This window comes from Gossypium hirsutum, chromosome A05, assembly GCF_007990345.1.
Source record: "Gossypium hirsutum isolate 1008001.06 chromosome A05, Gossypium_hirsutum_v2.1, whole genome shotgun sequence".
In the NCBI taxonomy this organism is placed as follows: domain Eukaryota; kingdom Viridiplantae; phylum Streptophyta; class Magnoliopsida; order Malvales; family Malvaceae; genus Gossypium; species Gossypium hirsutum.
In genome coordinates this window covers 31,404,575-31,432,198 of record NC_053428.1, presented here as the reverse complement: position 1 = coordinate 31,432,198, position 27,624 = coordinate 31,404,575, and the positions used below count along the sequence as shown (strand labels likewise).

Genomic DNA, 27,624 nt, shown 5'->3' with positions numbered 1-27,624 from the left:
ATACCCACGCTCGCGTAGGGATTCAAACACAGGACCTCCAACATACTAACCCCTTTACTACTCGAAGCAATAGGCTCATTCTATTATGGATTAACAGACAATCTTATATAAGCCTACTCAACAAGGGTAAAGCTTGGATAAAAATAACAAAATTTACTAATATGAGACTTGAACCCAAGACCTCTCACACACGCCTAGAACATTTAACCACTGAAGCAAATACACATTTGTGTTAAATATATACAAAAACAGGAATAAGTTACTCAGGGCGTTACAGAAAGACCTTTCAAAACAAAGAACAAAATTCTCTCAATCTAAAAATTTATGTTGTGTAAAACCTAAAGTAACTAAGGCCTATTTATAGGGTAAAATTCGTAGCTCTTATGACTAGAATATCCCTAGATTAATCAAAGTTTAAGTGAGAAACTGAAACAGAGTTTAACTAATAGAAGAAAGTCGAGAAACTTGGGGAACACGACGTGGCGTTTACGCTTTGGGACGAAGAAGGATCATGTAGTCGGGACAAAAAGCTTTTTCTCGTTACGACATTACACACTATTTTGGTCGAAATGCGAGACATACTTTCACATATCCTAAAATTATAATTTGGAGTCAATTTGAGCTAGACAACTAAACATAAGTATGCTTTTTAGTTTTATTTCTTTATTCATAAGACTTAAACTTGAAATTTTGTTTAAAAAACATTAGACTTTTTATTATTTAACTCAAACATCGAAAATCGATTTTTTTAAAAGAATCAAGATATTGAAAATGAATTGCATAGGGTTACATTGGATCATCAATCATCTTGCTCTATACATCTGATGAGAAATTAATACCCAAAGTTGAAGGAAAAGAGAGTTAGAATAAAAAGACTCAATGGCTTCGCTTCTATTGATCCTATTGTAAACTAATGAGAAACAAACAAACAAGAACTACTTTGCAAGTTTCATTAGGAAAAATATTTAAAAAACATTTTTTAAATAAATATATATTTAATTTTATAACTTTTTTGATATTTTTAAAGCTTTTTACGTATTTTTAAAAAATATACAAGAAAAAAAAGTTGAAAAAAAATTAGTTGGAGCTGCCAATACATCAGGAACACCCCTTGATTAAATAAAAAAACTGTTGTTTTACGGATTAAATGTAGAGAAAAAAAGTTAAATGTAGGGAAAATGCATTAAATGTATGAATTTAATGCATGGAAAAGCCATTAAGTCATTAAATGCAGGGAAAAAACTACTATTGTGTTGGAACCACAAACCTAACTTTTTTAATTTTTACTTTTTCATTTTTATTTTGCTAATTTTTTTTTAAATTTGATGTGTGAAGTCTCATTAATTTTTTTTCACTTTTTCAATTTTTTTATTTTTTTGTGTTGCCAATATGTCAAGCGATAATTAAAGGTGTACATGTGTCACGGACTTAGAGTTTTCCCACGCGATCCGTGCGGCCTTAGGCAGTTTCTCTGCTCAAAACGCCTAAGTCAGCCTAACTTGTAACAAAAAAAGATTCAGCAGCAAAAACGCCCAAGTCAACTTCACTCGCAACAATAAAGGATTCAATAGAATTCCCTTAAGATTTTCACGAAGAACAACAGAAGAACGAAGTAAGAACGAGCCTTGAAAGATGAACAAAAGCAAGAACACTTGAGAGAAAAGTTTGAGTGAATACTCTCAAAATTCTTATTAATAACTCAATGAATATACAATGAGCAAAGAGGTCTCTATTTATAGTTGAGCCTCACAGTATATCAATAGCTATAATTAAAAGCTGAATACAATTAGAACTCTAAGCTTACATAACCAGCTATATACAAACAGAACTCTAAGATTCCATAATTATATCTTCTAGAACACTTCCCATTTCTATCAGGCTCTTGAGATGGGCTTTTAATCTCTCCAATCACCGGGCCAGTTTGGTTGGGCCAGTTTGGTTGGGCTAAATGACCTCCCTCGAACACGATGGATCGCACCAGTTTGTCATGGTTGTGAGCATCGATGCGCAACCCATGACATTCTCCCCCACTTGTTCTAGCGACGCCTTCGTCGCATCCTCCTTATGGAACTGGTCAATCTTCCCTTGGAACTGCCACAATGCCTCAGCAGGTTCCCAACTTGCTTCGCTATCAGGAAGTCCCTTCCATCGAACTAAGTACTCATGCTGTGGTCGGTGGTACTTTCGTCTAATTACCCGATCTGCCTCAATGTTTTCTACTTCACGATCATACGAGACTTTTACCCCCATTGGTGCTCGTTCGGACTTGCCTCGATTCGGATCTTCTTGATCCTCATGAAACGGCTTAAGCATGCTTACATGGAAGACTGGGTGTACTTTAAGTTTTGGTGGCAACTCCAGCTTGTAGGCCACATTGCCCACTCTCTTCACAACTTTAAACGGCCCTTCATACCTTCGCACAAGACCCTTGTGCAAACCAGTATATCGTAAAATCAAGTGTAGTTTAGCAAGGACTGAGTCACCCACTTGAAATTGTACATCCCTTCGGTTCTGATCGGCCCACTTCTTACTACGCTTACTTGCCTTGTGTAAACAAGCTCTAGCCAAGTCATTCTTCTCTTGCCAATCTTTTGCGAATCTATAGGCTGCCGGATTTGGTCCTGTGTAATGGGTCACAACAGCGTTGGGTGTGAGTGGCTGTTGACCCGTCACTATTTCAAATGGACTTTGATTCGTGGTCCCACTTTGCTGCAATTTATATGAAAATTGGGCCACATCCAGCAACTTTGGCCAATCCCTTTGTGTGGCACTCACATAGTGCCGAAGATACGTCTCCAACAGTGCATTTACTCGTTCAGTTTGCCCATCGGTTTATGGATGCATGCTCGTGGAGAAGTTCAAATCTGAGCCCATTGACTTGAACAACTTCGTCCAAAACCGGCCAGTAAATCGACCATCTCGATCGCTGATAATAGATAGTGGCACTCCCCAATATTTCACCACGTGTCTAAGGAATAACCGAGCTGCTTCCTCAGCAGGGCACTCTTTGGTCGCCGGAATAAAAGTCGCATACTTTGAAAACCTGTCCACCACAACAAGAATACTAGCAAACCCGTCAGACTTAGGCAAACCAATAATAAAATCCATGGATAAACTCTCCCATGGCCTTTCTGGGACTGGCAGGGGTTGAAGCAAGCCGGCTGAAGTCTTTAACTCAACCTTGTCTTGTTGGCACACTAGACAGGTTTTCACATAAGTTTCCACATTAGCACCCATGTGAGGCCAATAATAGCGATCCTCCAAAAGGGCCAGAGTGCGATGCATCCCTGGATGGCCTGCCCATTTCGAGTCATGACATTCCTTCATGACTTCCTTACGGAGTTTCCCATAATGGGGCACATAGAGGCGGTGTCCATGAGTGTATACTAGCTCCCCATCAAGCCAAAATCTTCTTGTTTTTCCCTCATTGGCAAGCTCAATCAAATTTTTGGCCGTAGGATCATGGGACAATCCCTCTCGAATGCGTTCCAACAAAGAGCCATCAGGTTGACTGATTGCTGCGAATTCCATCTTTCGACTAAGTGCATCAGCAACATTGTTAGCACTTCCTGGTTTATATTCCATTGTGAAATCAAACTCTGCTAGTAAAACCTGCCAACGAGCCTGCTTGGGAGACAACTTTTTCTGGGTTAGAAAGTAACTATTGGCAACATTGTCGGTAAGGACCACGAACCTGGAACCCAATAAATAATGTTTCCATGTGCGCAAGCAGTGTACTACCGCAGTCATCTCTTTCTCTTGGACCGTATATCTACGTTCCGTCTCGTTAAGCTTTCGACTCTCGAAAGCAATTGGGTGTCCATCTTGCATCAGTACTCCCCCAATAGCATAATCTGATGCATCTGTACGTACCTCGTAAGGCTTCGTAAAATCCGGCAAGACAAGTACGGGCTCCCTCGTCATTTCTTGCTTCAATTGGTTGAAGGCCTTCTCACATTCTGGATTCCAATCCCATACCTTCCCCTTCTTCAACATGTCCGTCAAGGGAGTGGTAATTTTGGAGTAGCCTTCGACAAAGCGGTGATAGTAATTTGCCAATCCAAGGAAAGATCTCAACTCTGTTACCTTGGTTGGAGGCTCCCACTCTGAAATGGCTCGAATCTTATTTTTATCCATTCGGATCTTACCGCCTCCCACAATGTGGCCTAAGAATGACACCTCTTGTTGGGCGAATGAGCATTTCTCCTCCTTGACGAACAGCTCATTTTCCCTCAAAGTCTAGAACACCTCCCTCAAGTGTCTTACGTGCTCTTCAAGCGACTTGCTATAGACCACAATATCGTCAAGGTAAACAACCACAAAACGATCAAGAAAGGGTTGAAGTACCTTATTCATTAGGGTGCAGAATGTAGCTGGAGCATTCGTGAGTCCAAAAGGCATCACAAGGAACTCATACGAACCGTACCGTGTCACACAAGCTGTCTTTGGTTCGTCCCCCTCGACTATCCGAACTTGATGATACCCCGATCTCAAATCTAACTTGGTAAACCATCTTGCACTACCAAGCTGGTCGAACAAATCTGCGATAAGAGGAATAGGATACCTATTCTTCACGGTGATCTTGTTTAGAGCTCGATAATCGATGCACATTCTTAAGGACCCATCGTGTTTCTTTTGGAACAACACTGTCGCACCATATGGGGATTTAGATGGTCTAATGAATCCCGCATCCAAAAGCTCCTTCAATTGTTTCCGCAACTCTTCTAATTCTGGCGGAGACATACGATAGGGGGCCCTTGTTGGCGGCACCACATTGGATACTAACTCGATTTTGTAGTCCACCTCCCTCTTGGGTGGCAAACTTTTTGGCAACTGAGCAGGCATTACATCTCGAAATGATTGTAGCAATTGTCCCACTTCTTTCGGGGTCTCACTAACAAACTCAGCGGTCTCTTCGATCTTCAAGGTGGCTAAATATGAGACTTCATTTCTCCGTACACCTTTAGCAAACTGAATTGCTGATAGTGTTTTTACCTCAAAGCTTCTCTTCCTTGTCACTTTCACCATGCATTGATGTTTCGCATCTGAAATCACCATGTAATTACTCGAAGGGGCAATAAGAGCTTTAACCTGATCAAGGAAGCTTAGTCCCACCACAAAATCATAGTCATCAAGTGGTATTACCTTAATGGATACCTTCCCTGACCAATTGCCGAGCTGAAGATCCACTCCCTTTGCAACCCCCTTGATTGGAATACTTTCCGAGTTCACTGTTTTGATCCGACCCCCTTCATTATCTATCTTGAGGACTAGTTTACAAGCAGCCTCCTCAGACATGAATAAATCAGAAGCGCCTGTGTCGACGAGCGCATTCAATTTTCTGCCGGCCACAATGATGTCTACAAACATCAAACCATGGCTCATTCGATCTTCGACACCCCCTAGTATCGATCCAAGGTTGTTATCCTCCACATCGGACTCCCCCTTTGCTTCCATAGCCTTGAGAGCGGCCTTCTTTGGACAGTCCTTGATCATATGTGGACCCTCACAGTGGAAGCACCTTATAGGCCCACTCTTTCTTTTGTCCCAAGGTTTCTTACCATCGCCGTTCCTAGTGGGCCTTTCTTTATCTCCCCCACTATTACCCTTTAATCTGGGTTTAGAAGAATTGGAATTGTCTTTCCTTCCACCAAATTCAGCAAGTGATTCTGCTACTGACATAGCCTTGGTGAGCTCTTGAACTCCTCGGCGCTGCAACTCTTGCTTCGCCCACGGTTTTAATCCGTCCATAAAAGAAAAGAATGCCTCTTTCTCCCCCATATCTGAGATTTGGAGCATAAGCTCGCTAAACTCCTGTACATACTCCCTCACAGTGCCTTGTTGCGCAAGCCGACGCAACCTTGCCCGAGCCTCATCCTCGGCATACTCTGGGTAAAACTGTGCTTTGAACTCACATCGAAACTCCTCCCATGTTTCTATTTCAGACCCACCACGTCTCACATCAGTGGACCTACGACGCCACCACAACAAAGCAACGTCAGATAAATACATCGCAGCAGTAGTTACCTTAGTGACATCCTCCGTGATGCCTTTGGCACAGAAGTATTGCTCGATTCCCCACAAAATGTTGTCCACATCTCTTGCGGACCTTGTTCCCTTAAACTCTTTAGGCTTGGGAACATCAATATTGGGCTTGGGTGCGGCAGCCGCTAACCCACCATTGCCCAAGGCAACCTTGTAGATTGTGAGTTCACCCTTGAGCTCCGCAATCTCTCCCTTCAAGGCCACCACCATAGCCTCAATGGCATCATCTCTACCAGTCAACTGTTTCATATTATCCGTCACATACTCTTTAAGCTGCTCCTGCATGGACTGCAGTCCATCATGGAGCCTATCATCAACATCTTCAACCCTCTCCTTGATATCCCCCATTGAACTCTCGAGAGTGACGACGCGATCCTTTAAAGCTGACAATATGTCCCTTGAGCGACTGGCTTTCCTAGCCCTTCCACGGGTCTCCATTCCCTCAACTTCTTTTGACATCTTTCAACGGTGGCTTCGAACCTTAGCTCGGATACCAACTGTCACGGACTTAGAGTTTTCCCACGCGATCCGTGCGGCCTTAGGCAGTTTCTCTGCTCAAAACGCCTAAGTCAGCCTAACTTGTAACAAAAAAAGATTCAGCAGCAAAAACGCCCAAGTCAACTTCACTCGCAACAATAAAGGATTCAATAGAATTCCCTTAAGATTTTCACGAAGAACAACAGAAGAACGAAGTAAGAACGAGCCTTAAAAGATGAACAAAAGCAAGAACACTTGAGAGAAAAGTTTGAGTGAATACTCTCAAAATCCTTATTAATAACTCAATGAATATACAATGAGCAAAGAGGTCTCTATTTATAGTTGAGCCTCACAGTATATCAATAGCTATAATTAAAAGCTGAATACAATTAGAACTCTAAGCTTACATAACCAGCTATATACAAACAGAACTCTAAGATTCCATAATTATATCTTCTAGAACACTTCCCATTTCTATCAGGCTCTTGAGATGGGCTTTTAATCTCTCCAATCACCGGGCCAGTTTGGTTGGGCCAGTTTGGTTGGGCTAAATGACCTCCCTCGAACACGATGGATCGCACCAGTTTGTCATGGTTGCGAGCACCGACGCGCAACCCATGACACATGGGTCGGGTTGAGCCGGGCTCAACTAAAAATTTAAGCTCGTTTACTAAGCCTGGGCCCAACTCGAAAAATGGGCCTAAAATTTTTGCCCAAGCCAGACCCGAATAAAAATGTTAAAACCCAAGCCTGACCCGACCCGACCCGTCTATATTAATTTTTATATAATTTTAAAATATATATAATACATCAAAAATATTAAAAACATCAAGATAAATATTTCCCAACAAATTGAAAATAAATTTTAAAAAATATGTATACTTAAATAACATTAAGATAGATGCAACTTAACAAGTAAATATCTCTAAAATAATAACAAAATTAACAAATATCTTTAAAATAATAACAAAATTAACAATAAAATAAGTTTTATACAAGATCTAAATAATAACAACAAAATAGTAGCAACATAATAGTAAATTGGTAGCAAAACAATAAGAAAATAATATTAAAACAAAAAAAATTATCTTTTGTGAATTCGGGCTGGGCTAGGCTCAGGCCAAAAATGCCTTATTTGAGGTTCGGCCCGTTTTTTAAATATACCTTATTTTTTTATTTAAGCTCATTTTTCGGGCCTATATTTTTGTCCAAATCCTCCCACATTTTAGGCGGGCCGACCCATGAATAGGTCTAGCGACACGCAAAGCTACTGTAACAAACATTCCATTTTTGTAATTAATTTGTTCTTCATTTCATTTTTTAATTAATTAATTTTTTAAATATTATTTTTATAAGAGGCCTACTTTTTATTTTATTTATTTAAAAAAATTAAAATCAAGATTAAATTGGTAGAATATATAAAGTTAAGGATTAAATTTATTTAGTTTTATAGAATTGGGATCAAATTAATAGAATTCATAAATATTTAAAGACTAAATTTACTATTATACTAATAACAAAATACCATGTTAGCATTTTGTTAATAATTTTACCGAAAATTTAAATAAAAAATAATTTTATAAGGAGAGCGACTAAAATATCAAATATCAAATGTAGATAACATTAATAATTAAATCAATTTTTTTAAACTAAATGAATAAAACAAAAACACATAATAATTAAATGACTACGTAAATAATTTACCCAACTTAACTAATCATATATCTTACTACTAATATAATCTCACAGTTACCCTTATAATATCAATATCGCCGTCTCGAAATATAATGGATCAGGCGGTTCTGAAAAACGAGGTACGGTCGATGATTGATGTGTACTGAGCCATTGGTACACCGCTGTTGTGCCCTATAAAATCCATATATACAATCAACCAGCCGTAATAATCTCCGAACTTTTTTAAAAGTAAAATAAAAGGAAAATATAACGAGGGCAGTAGAGAAAGGGAAAATCGCAAAATCCCCAGATTTTCTTTCCATCCAAACACACCTCTTTCTCTATGTCTTTGGTTTATTATCTTCACTGTTTCATTTGTATCTATTATAATTATTATCCTAAAAAAATCTCTCTTCCCTAATTTTCTCTCACTTTCCTGGAAAAAAATAAAGAACAACTTCTGTAATCGTTCTCTAACAAAGGTATGTTTATCAGTTACATGTATCTCATTTAAGCTCTAGAATTTTACAGGGCTTTGACTTTGCTTCTTTATTTTGCTTTAGCTATTAAAAGGATGATACCTGTTGTGAACGACGATGCTGAATTTGATAAACGATCGGATAAAATCGAAGAGAAAGCTAGGGTTTCTACCGATGAAGCTATTGGTAGCCGTAATGAAGACAATAGATTGAGCTTAGGAGTTTCTGATGAAGAAGCTAGGGTTTCTCCAATGGAGCTCGATTTGAAAGATTTTAGGGTTTCAGAGAATAATAGATCTGAGGAGGTTAGGGAGAGTAATGCCAATAGTGCAGATAGAAGAATAGGCGACGAATCTAGGGTTTTTGATGTAAATGATCGAGTGGAACAGAATGATATGATAAACGACGATGAGAATGATAGAATAGAGAATTCAGAGAAGCTGGAGAAGGATACGGGTTCAGACTATAAGTCCTTGTTATCTGAGTTCGATGATTATGTAGCCAATGATAGAATTGGTGGAGGGACTTCAAGGGCGTTGAGTTATGGGTTTGAAGTGGGTGATATGGTTTGGGGAAAGGTGAAATCTCATCCTTGGTGGCCTGGGCATATATTTAACGAAGCATTTGCATCTTCATCTGTACGGCGGACAAGGAGAGAGGGACATGTGTTAGTTGCGTTCTTTGGGGATAGTAGTTATGGATGGTTCGACCCAGCTGAGCTTGTCCCTTTTGATCGTCATTTTATGGAGAAATCGCAGCAGACAAACTCGAGGACTTTTGTCAAGGCTGTGGAAGAGGCAATGGATGAGGCAAGTCGGAGGCGTGGTCTTGGTTTGGCTTGTAAATGTAGGAACCCATATAATTTTCGGCCCACAAATGTCCAAGGGTACTTTGTAGTTGATGTGCCTGATTATGAACCAAATGGGGTTTATTCAGTGAATCAGATTAGGAATGCAAGAAATAGTTTTAAGCCTAGTGAGACCCTTTCATTTGTGAAACAATTGGCATCAGACACTGGAGCTTTTGACCAGCAAAGCATTGAGTTTCTTAAGAATAAGGCTACTGTTTGTTCTTTCCGGAAGGCTGTGTTTGAGGAGTATGATGAGACGTATGCACAGGCTTTTGGGGTGCGGCCATCACGCCCTTCTAATTCGGCTGTTGATGCTCCAACACGACCTTCTAAAGAGGCACCGCGAGGTACTTGTCTAATCTGCATTGCTGATTCTTGAAAACTGTTTCAGGTTTTGATTTCATGGATTTCTTTGCAATCTGTTCTGCCTTCTCTGTTACATTAAAATTCAAATGTTTTGTTGTTTTTGAATGCAGTATTGCCTGCACTCATGAGACTTTAGGCTGAAATAGTTACAAGTCTCACATGGCTAAAGCTGGTATTTTATTGCATTCATTTCATGGCTTCTAATTCTTTTTTTTTTAATTTCTACAGTATCTCTTTTGATATCACATTTTTTTTATTGAATGATGCATGGTTAAAGTCAGATGTGCGTTTCTAATGACTTTGTTGCGTTAGTAGTGATAGTCAATGCATGCAGGTTTGTGCCAGTATGATATCTGTCATACGTGTCTTAATACAATCATGAAATGAGTTTCTTTTATGATTTTGATCTCTCAAAAACTGTCTTTTAACTGTAGATTTTGGTTTTTATCAAAATATTTCTTCTTTCTCTTTTTCCATCATAAAAAATTTTCTTTTATGTTGACTATTTTGGAGAAGGTCTCTACCACTTCTCATTGGAGGGGTCAGAGCACTATAATGACTCTGGCTTCCATGTGAACGGTAAAATGTGACTTGATTTTGTGATATTGCGACTGCAACAACTTGTATTTGGATTTGTAGCCTTGTGATTGATCTTTAAGTCTCTCTTTTACACATTTCCTGTTAATGAACAACTGCCAAAAGTAACAGAAAAGTTGCTTATCAGGTTTGCAATATCATTGTTGAGTATCACACAGCACTGAAAGGATGGAAGCAATCTTTGTGCCCCTCTGCATCTTGCATCCTGCGATAATATTTGCATGCATTTTTCTTGGTTATTGATTTAATCGTGAACACTGTCATGTCTTGTTCTTATTAGATTATTGCCTTCTTTGTTTCCATTTCCAGCTCCTTTGAGTGGACCACTGGTGATCGCAGAAGCCTTAGGTGGTGGGAAGAGTTCTAAAAAACCTGTAAAAGCTAAGGACCATTCAAAGAAAGACAGATACCTATTCAAACGAAGAGACGAAGCAGCTAGTCCAACAATGCCATCAACTTTCAGAGAGGGATCACCAACATTTGTAGCTGGAGATTATGTGTTGCAGAAGAGGGCTCCAGTTTCTCAGATTCCAGTAAAACAAGAGCAGACTGTTGTTATGAGCAAGGATGGTGTAAGTTCAAGTGGAGATTTATCTGGAAATGCAGTTCCATCTGCAAACCAGACTTCAGCCCCCGCTGCTGCTATAGATGAAAAGCCGTCTTTGAATAAAAGTGATGGTGTGTCTGCAACTTTTCAGTCCGAAGGTGATGTTATATTTGACCCAAAATCTGAGGGTGGAAAATTGTCCAGATCATATGAAGTAGTTCAGAAACCTGATATGGATTCCACTGCAAAACTGGAAGGAGGCCAGGGATTAGATCAAGTTCGAGATGGTCTTACCAGTGGGCATCCTTACCCAGTTGATATAAAGCGCCCTGGTGGCATGACTGCTGAGGGTGGGGTGAAGAAAGTGAAAAAGCGCTCCTCAGCTGATATAGGTGTTGAGAACTCTGCTTCGGTGAAAAAGAAGAAGAAAAAGAAGAAAGAGACTGGTTCAGAAACAAACTCTGATAAACCAAAGAAGCCTTCTCTCCTTGGAAAAGATGGGGCCAAATCCGCACAGATTGGTTTGGGTCCTAGAGAAGAGTCTCAGGCGAATCAGCAGAAGAAAGATGTTGATCCTACCTATTCCTCATTCAATTCTGTTGGGGCTTCCACAACCATTGGTGTGGGAAATTCTGGATTTGAACTTGCACAACTACTGAGTGATTTGCATGCTCTGGCTCTTGATCCCTTTCATGGTGTGGAAAGGAATAGCCCAACAATCGTTAGGCAATGCTTTTTGCGATACCGGTCACTTGTTTATCAGAAAAGTTTGGTTGTGTTACCAACATCAGAGATGGATTCTACTGAGCTTCGTGCTGGTAAACCTCCTTTGGTTGGAGGCTCTGACAACACCAAGGAGAATGTTAGAGACTCGACTCCTTCAAATCCAGTGAGACCCCTTGCAAGACCTGATGATCCAACAAAAGCTGGACTGAAGCGTCTCCCATCTGATCGTCTAGAAGAAATTGCTGCAAAGAGGTTGAAAAAACTTAGTCAGTTGAAATCATTAGCTGCAGAGAAGAAGGGCAATCTGAGGGCTTCGGAAGCTCCAAAAGTTGAAGTTAAAGAACAGCCAACTACAGGGCTCCCAGCAAGACCACCTAAAAAACCAGATTCTGCAAGGAAAGTGGAGTCTCTACCTAGGGCTGTTGAGCCTACAATGCTGGTTATGAAGTTTCCTCCTCAGGTATCACTTCCATCAGTTGCAGAATTGAAGGCAAGATTTGGACGCTTCGGCTCATTAGATCAGTCAGCTATCCGTGTGTTTTGGAAGTCCTCAACATGCCGTGTTGTCTTCAGACACAAGATTGATGCTCAGGCTGCATATAGATATGCTAATGGAACCAACTCCCTATTTGGCAATGTGAACGTGAGATACCATCTTCGAAGTGTGGAAGCTCCTACAGCTGAAGCACTAGATTCTGACAAGGCACGAGGAGACGAGACTGGCAGTGAAACCATACGAGTTAAGGATCCTGTGGTTGAAAGACCAGCAGCACCGGTGGTTGCACACCAGCCACTTCCACAAACGACGGTCCAGCTGAAGTCCTGCTTGAAGAAACCAACAAGTGAAGAGGCAGGGCAGGCAAGTGGGGGTAATGGAGGTAGAGGTACAGCGCGTGTAAAATTCATGTTGGGTGGGGAAGAAACTAGTAGGGGAGATCAATTGATGGTTGGTAATAGAAACAACTTCAACAACAATCCCTGTTTTGGTGATACTGCTGCACCTTCTGTTGCAATGGAATTTAATACTAAGAACATTCAAAAGGTCATTCCTCAATCTTCGTCTTCGTTTCCTATTAATCCCCCTATTCCTCAATTTGGGAAAGCCCCCACCGAAGTGGCTCCCAGAAATGTTCACAATCTTAATACTCAAACCACCACCCTACCAGCTAGTAGTACAACAAGCATGGATATTTCACAGCAGATGCTAAGCCTCTTGACAAAGTGCAACGATGTCGTAACAAACATAACGAGCATGTTGGGCTATGTGCCTTATCATCCTCTTTGATTAAACAAAGGGCGACCCAAATTAATGTTGGATCAAAATCGAAGAGATGATACCGTTTCTCCCCAATGCTGCTGCGACGAAAGCATGATTCTGATTTTCGCAGCAAATGTACCACAAGTGCGACGGGGTTTAAAGAGAGTGCAATCGAGAAAATCCCATTTGTGGGTTTATAATTTTATGTACTCTTTGTTGGAAAATGTATTGCTGGGTGCTTCCAGTTTGTACCGGTTTTCAAAGTCCCCTGTGCTGTCTTTTTATAGCCTTTCTACTTCCCCCTCCCCCAATTGAACTGCTTGTCTGTTTTTCTTTTTTTTGTGACGAGTAATGAATTAGTAAACGTGTCTTCCTTGTGTTCTAATTTCGTAGGTGATTTCATTCAACTCGTACAACAGATAAATTACGAAAGTAAATGGACACAAATATCTATATGTACTGTCCAGTGGTTAAATTCGAAATCAAATGACAATTGGCCAACCCGATTTTCAATATTGATTCTTGCATTTATTCAAATTTTTTTATCAGCTTGCTTTTATTTTGAAATCTTCCTTACCAGAAAAAGCATTATCCAAACTAGAAATGGTGGGACTATATTTCTTATAGTTTGGTGCATTTTCTTAAAATCCAAAAACATAGATTTAGATAGGAAAAGACGAATCACCTCATGTCCCACCAAACAAGTGTAGACAATGATGTGAATCCATCTTATTCCATGCTTTCAGCATTGTTGATATGCTGGTTTGGGTTAGGTAGGCTGGGCTTTGCTGGACAATGCTCTTACAAGAAACTAGGATTCGGAATTGGGACGGATAATGGTAAGGCAAAAGCAAAGAGCACAGCTATTAAAGGTTAAAGGGGGGTGATGTAACGTACTTATAAGATCTTTATACCTGGTTCCAGGGCCAGTTTTTCACTTGGCAATCTCAGACTGCTTGGTAGCGTTATGTCAGAGGGCTTACTCTAATGATGACACTTGATCATACACTGGTTGCTTGGCCCTTTTAGAATTGGATTGTGGCCTGCTTATATTGTTCTAACACCTTTATCTGTTTAATTCTTTTTGGAATCAGTCCATAAGCTCAAGCCGTGGAGAATTCAATATTATTGGGCAATCAAAATAGGCACTGAGCAAAATTTTAAAAAGTTTTATTCCTTTCATTAAAACAAGGTTTACGCCCAGTGTTCTTGAACACTTACATCGTTATAAAAAGTAAACAAAAAATGAAATCTAAAAATTAGAGCACTAAAATTTAAGGTGTGTAGAACAGTAACGAGTATTCTTCAGTATCCAATAAGCTCTTCTATTTTAACAAAAAATAGTAACGAACTAACACTCACCAAGTAATGCACGAGGGAGGAGTTATTGTTCGGTACAGTTTTAAAATGTTGCCAGTGCATGATATACATAGCCCTCAAAGTAAGGTTAGTCAAAATGTTGCTGAGCCCAGTTCTCGTGCACGCGAACCCTCCTTTCCATAAGGTCGTACAAACCCAATAAATTATTATCATATAGACAAAAGGCAAAAAGGTTTATCTAATGGATGCGACATAAAGTTATTTTGAAATACCCTTAATTTTCAACAATTCTCCATATATTTCATAAAAAAAAATGGAAAGCCTATTGTAGAGTTCTTTGTTGATTATGGTGTCTTCAATGAATAAAAATTCTATCATCTAAGTTAAAATTCTCATTAATCATATTATATTCATAATTTTGTTCTTCAATACAGTTATGCACTAATAAACCATGTATGCACCTAGATTTTAATGATTACTTTAAAGACTTTTTTAAAAAATATCATAAAAGCGAGCTCACTTCACACCCATATAAATCAATTCATCAAATGTATATTGTAGATTAATGCGCCACCTATAAAAGATACGAATTTTAGTAAGAGTTTATTCATCCTCACTTTCTTTGCAATTTTAACACTATTTACACTATAGGAATAACATGATTTTGTAGTGCTCAAAGAATAAACTAATGACTTGTTAGTCATATGAACCTAATTCATAGGATCACAATCTCATAACCTAATTCATAGGATCACAATCTCATAGATTAGGTTACCAACATTGTTGCTTCCCTTAATGTTTCATTTATTAGTTTTTCTTCCTACATGTATAGTTAGAGGATGGTCCAAATTCACTTTTCACTTCACATAATCAAGGGATATGACTTCATTTTTTTGCAATTATTTTATCACATTATGTCTCATAGAAATATGTCTATTTTTACCATTGAAACTTTTATTCTTGCAATGATTACTGTCAATTAGCAATCACAATGTAATGACACAAAAGGTATTGGTTTTGTACCAAATGAAATATTTTTTAAGAATTTTTTAACCATTCAACCTCCTTACCCACCAACTCTAAAGTAGTAAATTATTATTTTATGATAGAATTAGTTGCCACTACTAAGGGTGAACAAATCACCACTAGTAGATTTTGCCTAATTTGAATTTAGATCTAATTAGCATCACTTTATCCTTCCAATATAGTAGGAAATCCACTAAACTAAATAACATAATTCATAGTACCTTTTAAATATCTCATTAGCTAGACTAATGCTCATGATTTGGACTATGTATGTATCTGTTCAATCTACGTACAATATATGTTATATTATGTCGAGTAAAATTTATTAAATGCATCTAACTTTTAATGATATGCTCATATTTAGATAGAGCAATAGGGTCACCTCTATTTTTTAATTGAGTATTAGCATCATAAGCATTCACTAGTTTGACATCAAAATGTCTAATTTTTCTAAAAGTTTCTCAACATAATATTTTTGTGATAACATTATATTATCACTTTTCCTTATGATTTTAGCACTCAATATAACATTTGTCTTACTCATATTGTTCATGTCAAATTTAGAAGCAAGAAAACACTTTATTTCAAATATTAACTCATAACTAGTACTGAAAACAAGCATAGCATACAAGCATATGATCACACAGTCACTACTAATAAATTTTGTATGAACATATTTATCTGCTTCAACGAAAAAGAAATGATGGCTTGCCAATACTTGATCTAATTTCTCATGCCAATATTTAGGTGTTTGTTTCAAGCCATACAAGGATTTGAGGAGTTTACAAACTTTAGTTTCTTGAATTGAAATAACAACCTTCAAGTTGTTCAATTGAAATTTCTTCTTTCAATCCGTTTAACCATGCTATTTTAACATCCACTTGATGTATAAAAAATTTGTGTATAAGCCAAAGCAATTAAAATACAAATAGAAGGAATTCTAATTATAGGAGCAATAGTGTTAAAATAGTTTATGTTTTGTTTTAGAGTAAAACCCTGTTGCAACTAGTCTAGCTTTATATTTATCAATAGAACCATCAAGATTAGATTTCCTTTTAAAAATATATTTACAACCATTAGTTTTTTTTTCTAAATGAGGTAAATCAACTAATTTCCTAAGTACCATTTTGTAAAATAAAATCAAGTTCTACTTTAATGACAGTTTTCAAATGAAGCATTAAGAGAAGAAATTATATATGAATAAGCTAATGGATTATTTTTCACCATTTAAGTGTAAGAGTAATAATGTGCCTACATACCTTATTAGTATGACCTCATAAGTTAAATCGTTTAACAAAAGAATTTGTAAGTTTACATTTAGGAAGCGTGAAGGCAACACCATGCATATCTAACATTGAGAAGATGTGCTCTTACCATCTTTTGAAATTGTCCTCATCGAACACTTCAATTCTTGAGATGTTAAGGAAAGGCTTAGTGTATGAAACAAGAAGTAGCATCGGCATCACAACATCATTAGTAGTAGTATTAACAACAGGATTGGTAGCATTGGTAGTAGTAGGAGGGATGAAAGCATCCACAGTAGCAACGAGATCTATAGTTATGATTGTTAAACTTAATACCATTGAAAAAATTAAACAAAAAATAGAATTCGAAAATTTGAGCACTAAAACTTGAGGTGTGTAGAACACTATCTTTAAGGATAATTCACCCATAGCATATCCTCCAATATTCAACCCGCTCTTTTGTTTCAATAAAGAACATGAACAAGAAGAACAAAACTAAAAATAACACTAAACAAGTAATGTACATGGAGGAGTTTCTTTCTGGTGTGTTTACAAAAGGCTGCCAATGCATAGCGTTGGAAAAAATGGTTTAGAAAATAGTGTTTTTAGGCACAACGAAAGTTTAAAACTTTTATTAAAACCAAGTCTTGCGATATTTATAGTATTTAACCCTTAATTGAATTATTGCATGTTCTTTGTATGAGGCCGTTAAGGTTATTTCTCGACTTTCTATCGAACAATCTTCCCGTTATTCTTGAACCTTGTATTTCTTTGAGTGTAGGCTCAATCAAAACGAACCAAGTGCACAAAATGAAAACTTTTATTAATACAGAATCAAAAACTTTAAGCTTTTTCGAAAAATAGAATTTATTCTAAAAATAAATTGCAACTATTTTTCAACTGAATACTCAAAACTTATGTAATTAGGTTAGCTCATAGTTTTACTAGGTAATTAAATAATAATGTTTTAATTAAAATATGGTATTTTACATTACAAGGGGCGGCGACAATCCAAAATAATACTAGGGTTTGCCCTCCCTCATTCTTTGAGATGGGATTTCAGGCCCAACTTACGTATTGGGTACAATATATGTGTTATTCGAGTTTTTATTTAACACTTATGATTTATCCAACCCAATAGCTATTTTCTATGTTTTTCAAAAATATTAATTAATTAATTAATTTAATTTTCTCAATTAAATTATTTTCTTAATACAATTCCAATTCCATCAAAGTCATTATAATTTTACCATTTTAGAATTTATAAGGAAATAGGTTTAATTGCCTCATTCAATAAATCTACAATGACTAATTAATTTAATTCTCACTGTAAACTTCAATTATTTAATTACAATCAATTAAATAATAAATAATAATTCGAAGAAATTATATTAATTTCTAAGTCATCTTTTGTACTTAGTGAGAAAATTCATTCATTGTGGATATTAATACATGTGATGAATTTCTCTTACTTATCATTTCCGTTCATTCCACAATTATCGCTTCTACATGCAATCCGTTTTGGGCTATTCCGAGCTAGCAGAGGAACCAATTGAACATATATAATTAGAGCTTAAATAATTTGCAATTAAGTTCCTACTATTCATCTATTAGTTGCAACATTATTTAATCATTGAGTCATTTCACTATAGTACCTTGATTGAACTCTCTCTTATTATATACCATTACAAAAGATACTTATCAAGTGCTCACCCAATGACCTTATCATAAGTGTGTTACCCTTAATCTCTTCGGGATAAAATTTTTTTTCTCAATATGATCCTATTTTATCTCATGGTTTTCATTACGTCTTCCGATATGAAAAAGTCAATTACTAACACATAGTAATTAAATCATTTGTCTTATGACAAATGACCTGTGGTCACGTTCCTTTTTATCAATCATGTAATGTCAATGAGATGATATCATTTACCTTATAAGGTTATGATTCTATTGTTGTGGGTTGATGCTACATCATAAAAAAGTCGTATACCCAACGTATCAGCTTATGGTTCCATATCTATTTGAGCTCAGGCTTTCAATACATCAAAGTATACGAGTCAAGTATATATAGTTCATCATCCATTCAAGATTAAGTTGAATAAATTTATAAACAGATCTAGGATAAATTCAACTTGAGTCATGTCCGATGTATTGTCAATTCAAACAATCACATCTCTGTCTCTATCTTCTGGGATTCATCCATTCCAATACCAAGACAAGGTATCTTCTCAATTGGACTTGATAGACGATATAATAGTCTTTTAATCGATTTTCTCAATTTCTATTAGACTACGGGTTGTTTAGATTATCTATTAATATAAGTTGTCTTCTCACATTATGATCCAACCACATAATGGAATTTAATATTAATTAAATATTAGATAATAAATGAGTCAATATTTGCTTACATTTTGCTTTGCGTGAAAAAATCATTGAAGACAAATACAAATGATATTAATAAGTAATAGAATTTTATTTAGGGCAAATACACTTAGGGCACTAAATCTCAACAATCTTCCACTTGTCCTAGTGAAGTAGATGAGTCATATTTCACATTCTCATACATTTTACATGTTTATCAAAACTCCTAACCATTAAAATCTTGGTAAACGGATCTACAAGGTAGTCCTCAAATCTGATTTTGACTACATCCACTATTTCGTCAACCATCGCTTCTCAAATAATATGACATTTTCAACCAATGTGTTTTGTGATTTCATGTTTCCTTACTATCAGCTATTGTCACACTATTATCACAATCCAGTATAATAGCTTTCACCATACTAGGAATGTCTTTGAGACCTATAAAAACTTTTGAAGCTAGATTTCTTTTGTTGCTTTAGTAGTAGCCACAGATTTGGCCTCCACAGTGGAGTCAGCAATATAACCTTGCTTGACACCTCTCCACACTATAGAGCCACTGCCTAGGATAAAGACACAGCTCAATATCGATTTCCTCGATTCTCAACACATTTGGAAGTTAAAATTTATAAATCTGAGAGAAGTTAAATCTCCTTCAAAATATCCAAGCATGTAATCATTCGTTCTTCGTAAATACTTGAGTACATGCTTAACTTCTTGTTAATGTCTTGGATTGAGATTCACATGATATCTACTTACTATCCCTATTGCATAATAAATATCTGGACATGTGCACAAGATAACATATATGAAACATTCTACTGTTGAGCCATAAGGAACCTTTCTCATATGCTCTCTTTCTTTTTCTATCTTAGGACAATCCTTTAAAGAAAGATGAAAGCCTGAAATAGAAGGTCGTGTCCCTTCTTTAAGTCGACCATCACAAAATGTTCTAATTTCTTATCTATGTATGAAGGTTGAGACAAAGTTATCACTTTGATCTTTCGATCATTAAGAATTTGAATTCCTAGAACATATTTAGCTTCACCCAAATCTTACATGCTAGACTGTTGGGTTAACCACAATTTAATCGATGACAATGTCCTTACATCATTCCGAATGAGTAGAATGTCATCAACATATAAAATTACATCATTCCCAATGAGTAGAATATCATCAACATATAAAATTACGAAGATCACCTTTCCATCCACAATACGTTTATAAGCACAAGGTTCATCAATGTTTTACTCAAATCCAGGACTTTTTATCACTTGATCAAATATTTGATTTCATGAGCGGGTTGCTTACTTAAGTCCATTTATGGACCTTGGCAACTTACAAACTTTATACTTGTTTCCATAAACTATATATCTCGTGAGTTGCATCATACAAACATTTTCTTCAAGATAGTCATTCAAAAACGGTATCTTGACATCCATTTACCAAAAAATCGAAAGTCACCCCAATGGACAAAAGAATGCGAATTGGCTTTAGCATGGCTACTAGAAAGAAGGTTTCCTCATAATTGATACATTTTTTCTGTGTCTAGCCTTTTGCTACGAGTCTGGCCTTGTAGGTTTCAACCTTCCTTCCACATTTCTTTTCCTCTTGTAGATTCACTTTACACCCTATGAGTTTTATCCTTTCTGGTAAGTCTATAAGTTCTCACACTGAATTGGATTTCATTAAATCCATTTTAACTTTCATAGTTACTTCCTAAAGCTTGGAATCGACACTCTATATAGCTTCATCATATGTGAGAGGATCATTATCTTCGAGTTCAATAGTTTCCCTATTAAAAACACTACTACCACTTACAAATAAATCATTCCTTTTGGGGACCCTCCCATTGCGACGAGGCTTCCTATTCTACAGACTGTTTGATGGTTTACTAGTCAGAACAGAATCTAGAATCATAGCTGACGGGTTTTCATTATTTCCTGAAAGTTCCTCAAGTAACAATCTACTACAAGGTTTAAAGTTGTTAACTTTCCTCAAGGAAAGTAGCACGAGTCGACACCTTAATTGTTTGATCTTTTGGGTTATAAAATACCCTTCATCATAGGCAATTGCGATGTGTGGATCTTTAGTTCCAATATATGTTTGTCATGGATGAGTTTTATATGGTTATTTATGGTTATAACATGAATGTAAAACAAATACTTAAGTGACTTGAAATCGTTTTTTAATTTGTATAACCAAGCTATCCTTAATGTTCATTTTACAATCTATAGAAACTAATATTTTTAGGATTTATGGCTACTTCTCTCAACAATATCGTCTTCAAAATTTAAATTTAAATTTAAATTCTCTTACTAAAATTACAATATATCTTATTACTGTAACCATTATTGATAAATCTATTTAATTTTTATATCAAACATATCAAAATGTATATTAATTTAAGATAACCCTTTTTATGAGTTGTATGTTTTATTTTATTCATGAGACTCTTCTTAGATTGGACCTGAAATCTCAGTATAGAAAGGACAAATTAAAAATCCAAAATGGAGGAATTTTCTATTTATTTGTCATTTGTTGATAATACCATATATTTAATTTAAGCCTTTAATATGTGGGTTAGGTGTGAAAGATAACTGCCATGAATTAATTACCTGTCATCTGACATCTGGAGTAGGTACCAAACTTGGCCACTGTCTTTAATATTATTAATTATCTCCCACAAACTTCTTTTTATTTGTTTTTTCAACCTCATTCTTAACTTGTCCCTTACATTTGAACTCTTAATATGCGTTTAAGAGTTTTTTCATTATAATTCTTAATAATCAGAGGATAGTATGCCTGATTTCACATTTCCATTTTTTTGGTGGATTTTTTTAAGAAATAATATATCTACATTGGAGCAAAATTATAAATATTAAAATTTGAGTTTTAAATTTATGGATAAACTGTATCCATATTATTAAATTATTATAAGTTAATATTTCAATCATTCAATTTTAAAAAGTTACAAAATTGTTATTGAATTTTTTAAAAGTTTCCATTTAAATCATCAGATTGAGAGTGTTAAAATTGATATTATATAACTTTTTTTGTTCGTACCATCTATATCAATAGAAATATATATATCTCATTATTGTCTCAACTTTGAATGTCACGAATATGTGAACTAAAATCTAAACAGTTTTCTTCTCCGATCTCCAACACTAATAATCAGATTGACTTGGATTTAGGATATCTTCTTCTACTCGTCGATGGGTATTCATCCACTGTATCAATTACCAAATAGTTAATTGGAGCTAGTTATCTAGACTTAAAAAAAAAACCTTAATAGTCCAATGACTTAAATAAAAATTTTTAAATAGTTTAGTGACTTAAATGAAAACTTTCGAATAGCTCAATTATCATTTTGTAACTTTTAAAGTTGAGTGACCAAAACGTAAATTTATTAATAATTTAGTGACCTTAAGTATAATTTACCCTATTTAATTAGTATTTGGATATTATATTTCCAAATAAATAGATTAAAAATAAATTTTTTTAAGAGAAAATATTTAATTTCAATTTTTAAACTTCAGAAGCGGTGATGACACATGGTAACTTTTTAAGTATGGTTGTAAAAAAAATGAGGTTTATGGTTCTTTCTTTTATGCTGCCGGTCGCTTGCCAGCCACCCTTTCTCTTCCTCTTTCAATGGGAAACCTTCCCTTTCCGATATATGTTTCTCTCCTCTATTTTTCTACCATGCATTTTCAAGGGTGTTGTTCGTACAAATTGTTCTCAAAAGTTCTTAATGGTTGAACATAATCAATATATATGATTTTATTTAACAATTTAAATCATAATTAAAATATTTGTATCATATTAAAAAATAAATATAATGTAGATCAAAATTTTTTAATAATATTAAAAATTTCAAATCATAGTTGGAGGATTTGTACTTAAAATATAATTTTACTTTATGTAATTAATATAAAATAATATTATTCAAAATAATTATTAATAAATATAATTAAATTATATTAATTATTTTGTTAATTTAGATATAGTGTTAATAACAAATCATTAATTTTTATTGTAAATTAAACTATAAAAGGGATTGTAAATTATTAAAGGGATTGTATAAACTATAAAAGTTTGATATATTTTAAATTAAACTCTTCACTATTTAATTTTTATTTTCCTTCTTTTTTCAATAATAAAAAAATTGACCATAATAATTCACAAATAATATATATTAAATTATATAGATATATTTTTATGTGAAATGTAAAGTTACTTATTATATAAATAATTAAATATCAATATTTAAAAGCAAAGTTTTATAATTTTTTCTTTTTTATTTATTATATAAATCCCTTTAGTAAGAGTCCTTTAATAGAATTGGAATTATTATATATAAATATGATAAATTTTCTTATGAAATAAATTTATTAAACCATATATTTTAGTAAAATTAAAATTATTCATAAATGAGATGAATTTTATAAAAATAAAAATATATATTTAAAATGAAAAATCCAATAGTATAATGAAAAACAAAAGTTATATTGGCAAGTCAAAAAATAAATATGATAAATCTTATAAATAATATATATATAATGACAATATAATGAACACCCAAATTAATATTAATCAATTCAAAAGTTTCTCTAAACTTATGTTTTTATATTTTTTTTCTGAAATGAAATATAATAATTTAAACATACAGTAAGTCAATATAAAATTTAACTTTATTTATTATTATATATATTCATTCAATAAAAGTATTTCAATACAGTCAAAATCCATATTTATAAAATGATAATTTTTTTATCAAGTAAATTTAGTTAACTAAATATTTTAATAAAATTAAAAATCTTATTTACAATTATGATAAATATTATTTCCTTCATCCAACTAAACTGTCATATTTTGAATTTTAATGGGCAAAATGTTTCAACTTTAACCTCTTATTTTTTAAATTATTGCGGATAAATATTTAAATATATATTATAAAAATTTAATGAAATAGTTTTTAAATAGATTTTATAAAATTTAATTAAATAAAAACAGTTAAAATAATTGAGGTCAAAGTCTAAAAAATTTGGTACCAAAAGATCTACTGTGACAGGAAGTATAAATAATAAAAATGATTATTTAAAATGAAAAATTCAATAATATAATAAATAACACTTGCTATATTGGTATAAATGTAATAAATCTTATAAATAAAGGTATAAATGTAATAAATTTTATAAATAAAAGTCTTGACTTATATGAAGTAGTGGTTAAAGCTCTTGTCAGATACTTATTTGATATAAGTTCAAATTGAGTTACCCCAAGTTTCAATCATATTATTTTGTCAAAAATAAAATAATTAAAAGAATATTTAAAATAACAAATTCAATAATATAATGAATAATAAAGTCTATATCAATCAGGTCAAAGTTTCTTCAAATTCATACTTAGTGTCATGCGCTTCAAATCTATAAAAGGTACAAAGATAAAAATAATATAACTTATTTTGTACATAAGAAGGTATTTTAGTAATTTCTCAATTGAATTAGTACCTAATTGATTCATGAGACCAACTCAATTAAGAGTTTAATATAAGTATAGTAAACAATAAATTTGATTCTCTAAATTTGATATCAATTTAAATATTTACTTCTTATTTAATTTTATTATGGCTTAATATACATTATGCACCTAAATTTAACACTTTTTTTCTTAATTTGATACCTAAATTTTTTTTTACTCAATTTGGCTTCTGGACTTGACACTTTTTTTCTAAGTTCGTACCTAAGCTTTTTTTTTGTCCAATTTGGTATCTAAACTTGGCAACTTTTTTTTATAATTTGATCCTATGCTTTTTTAACGTTAAATTTGGGGTCTAAACTTGTCAAATGTTATACAAATTACCTCCCAAACACTAATGATGTTAGTTTTTTTAGAAATAGCTAATGTATGACCAATATGCGATACATGACAAGAATCTAATGGCAGGAATTATTTCATTCATTTGGAGTTTCCTATGTTTCACTAAACATTATGCTTGGAATTTACTTTTTATTAGGGTTGAGCTTATTTTTACCATAATAGCAAGAATGATATAAGAGGGGTTGGATACTTAAAATATAGTTCGGTCTTCATAAAGCCCTTAATTCCACATAAATATCACTATTGGAGAAAATTTGTGTTAAAAAATTATACATTAAATTATGCTTAATTAATATTGAATAAGAAAATAAGAGTTTTAAAAAACTCAAAATAAAATAAAATAATTATTATAAATTAAGAAAATAAAATAAATAAATAAAATTGAACATTTAAAATAAAAAAAATGAAATTTCATGTGATCTGCAACATATTGATCATAATTAATTATTTTTACTAATGCATAAAAAATAACATTTTTAAGTACTAAATTAAGAATAATTGTCAAGTTTAAATACAAAATTAAGAAAAAAACTTAAGTTCAAATATCAAATTGAACAAAAAATTCTAAATACCAAATTAGCAAAAAAAAGCCGAAGTTCAGATATTGAATATTACTGAAGCCTTTTATTATTTATATTTAAAAAAAAATTCATCATATACTTAACGATATTGTCAACTAAACCACATATATAATGAGAGAATGATTTAATATTATAATCATCGAAAAATATTGATATTCTTTAAATAAAATGCAAAAAGTAAAAAAAAGAAAAAATCAAATCTCGAATAAAGTTTGTTTTATACAAAATGTTGAATAAGGTTAAACAGATTGCAATTGTTAAAGGAATTTATAGTCCCATTAGTTTGCATCACTGAATAAATAAAAAGACAAAGGGAGGGGATAATTTTGTACTTTCGTCAATAGTATTGCTGGTCCACCGAACCAGGCATTTATGAAGACTAATAAAAACCAGCAGCAGTACAAGGAAGAAGCTATCTCTCTCGTCTCAAAAAGCAATGGAAGATACTTCATCAGCAAAGGAAGTAACGTTGCAAGGAACTCCAGCTAATTACTTCCCCAGGTCCTTCCATGAAGTTGTAGGTGCCATTCTCAGGTGTTTGGGACTTGAAACTGGATTCCAACAAAACCCTAATCCATGTCCAAAGAAAGAAGATGACAGTAAAGCCAATCATAATCAATCTGTTTCTCAGAAGGAAAGTCCAGATCCACCTTCATCAACAGACAATTCAGATCCATCAACCACTGTGATCGACCCACCAGCTGATCCTCCTCCTTCCACCACTGTAAGATATGTTGCTTTGCTTGCTAGCTAATTTCTTTGATATCTTTGAAACTGTCCCAGCAGTGGGTCACATTCGGTCTCCACTATTTCGGAATCAAGTCCTTGACTTAAGATGCATGTTTCAGTTGTGCATGTAATTTTAAGATGCAAGTTTTCAATTATGTGGGCGTTGTTTTCGTTGTATCTTTAATGCAGGGAGACACGAACGATGGCGAACTTCCCATGGTTTCTCTCTTTACTCCTAAAAGGCCAGGCACAAGCGCCGGCAGTGGACCTCAGATTAATTAACTTGAGTTGTCAAGATCGACACTTTGTGGGCAAAAACAAGCTTTGGCAACTGCAGCGATATTCAAGAGAGGTTTATATGGGGTCCTTGACTGTTGTTTTCATCTTGTTCTTGGATGTTTTTTTTTAGGAGAATGGAAAATCGAGTGAGTTGTGAATAATTTGTATAAAATATCATAAACCCATGTATTTTAAGAGTATATTAATTTCAATAACGTTGCAGAAAATGTGCTTATGAATTAGTGTTTGAGTTTATAGTTTAGATTTCAATTCCACAGGGTGCTTTAGAGTTTAGGACTGTACTATTCATTTATGGCCGGGTCACTGCTTCAGTCAACGACATGAAATTTCGAGGAAAAAAAAATCATAGATGAATTTCTAACAATGGCAAAAAATAGATAAATAAAAAAGAAGGTGATTTCCAGAGAATTTCAAACAATTTCATCTCATGCCTTTCATCTTCATTTTATTTATTTCTTTTAAACAAATTCTCCATTTCTATTAAATCCATTGTTTAATTTAAAAGGATTTTTTTTATTTGAGTTTGATTTTTATTTAATTTTGGTATATAATTTTTTTTGTATAATGTGATATTTGTATTTAACAATAATTATAATAGTGTTTACCTTTTAATATTTAATTTGAGTTCAAATTGACTTGATGAAACTTAAATACTAATATTATTAGGTTTGAATTTTGACTATCTTAATGACAAAGTTGAGACTTTAGAAATTTTGAAATCTCAAGTTCTAATATCAAGCTGTCTAAATATTACTTGTAACTTCAAAAAAAGAAAAAAGAAAAAAGAAAGTACCGCCCCTAAAATAGAAATATTTTCATTTAAACTCTTTTATAATTTATAAAATTTTAAATTAATAATGGTAAAATTGAGCATGAGTTCCCTAAAAATGATAAAAATTTGATTTAATCCTTTAAAATTATAAAGATATAAGTTATTAAAATGATGAAATTACATTTTTACTTTCATATATATAATTTAATTTGGATCCCAAAAAAATTTTCTAACTTCACCTCTAAAGAAAAGAAATCAAATAACATGATATATATTATATTGAGGTTACTAAACACTTACCCATATTCAAATAACATAGAGCCATAGGGGTTAAATTTTTTATTTACACCTTAAATATTAAGGTTTAAACCCTGCCATATCAT

The 27,624-nt window shown here is 34.0% G+C and overlaps 3 protein-coding genes across 3 annotated transcripts; 2 read left to right on the top strand and 1 right to left on the bottom strand.

Moving 5' to 3' along the window:
* Positions 1–2,021: 2,021 nt before the first annotated feature.
* On the bottom strand, positions 2,022–6,416 carry LOC121229059 (uncharacterized). The gene is made up of 2 exons (XM_041112206.1): positions 5,444–6,416; positions 2,022–2,142 (listed from the first exon to the last, which is right to left on the bottom strand). The coding sequence occupies exons 1-2, from the start codon at positions 6,391–6,393 to the stop codon at positions 2,037–2,039; spliced, it is 1,056 nt and encodes a 351-aa protein (XP_040968140.1). The 5' UTR covers positions 6,394–6,416; the 3' UTR covers positions 2,022–2,036.
* A 1,924-nt stretch (positions 6,417–8,340) lies between these two features.
* Positions 8,341–13,404, top strand: LOC107957505 (uncharacterized). Its single transcript, XM_041112205.1, has 3 exons — positions 8,341–8,678; positions 8,760–9,872; positions 10,798–13,404. The coding sequence occupies exons 2-3, from the start codon at positions 8,771–8,773 to the stop codon at positions 13,044–13,046; spliced, it is 3,351 nt and encodes a 1,116-aa protein (XP_040968139.1). The 5' UTR covers positions 8,341–8,678; positions 8,760–8,770; the 3' UTR covers positions 13,047–13,404.
* Positions 13,405–25,775: 12,371 nt separating this feature from the next.
* On the top strand, positions 25,776–26,675 carry LOC107957506 (uncharacterized). Its single transcript, XM_016893028.2, has 2 exons — positions 25,776–26,164; positions 26,359–26,675. The coding sequence occupies exons 1-2, from the start codon at positions 25,877–25,879 to the stop codon at positions 26,449–26,451; spliced, it is 381 nt and encodes a 126-aa protein (XP_016748517.1). The 5' UTR covers positions 25,776–25,876; the 3' UTR covers positions 26,452–26,675.
* The last annotated feature ends 949 nt before the right edge of the window (positions 26,676–27,624 follow it).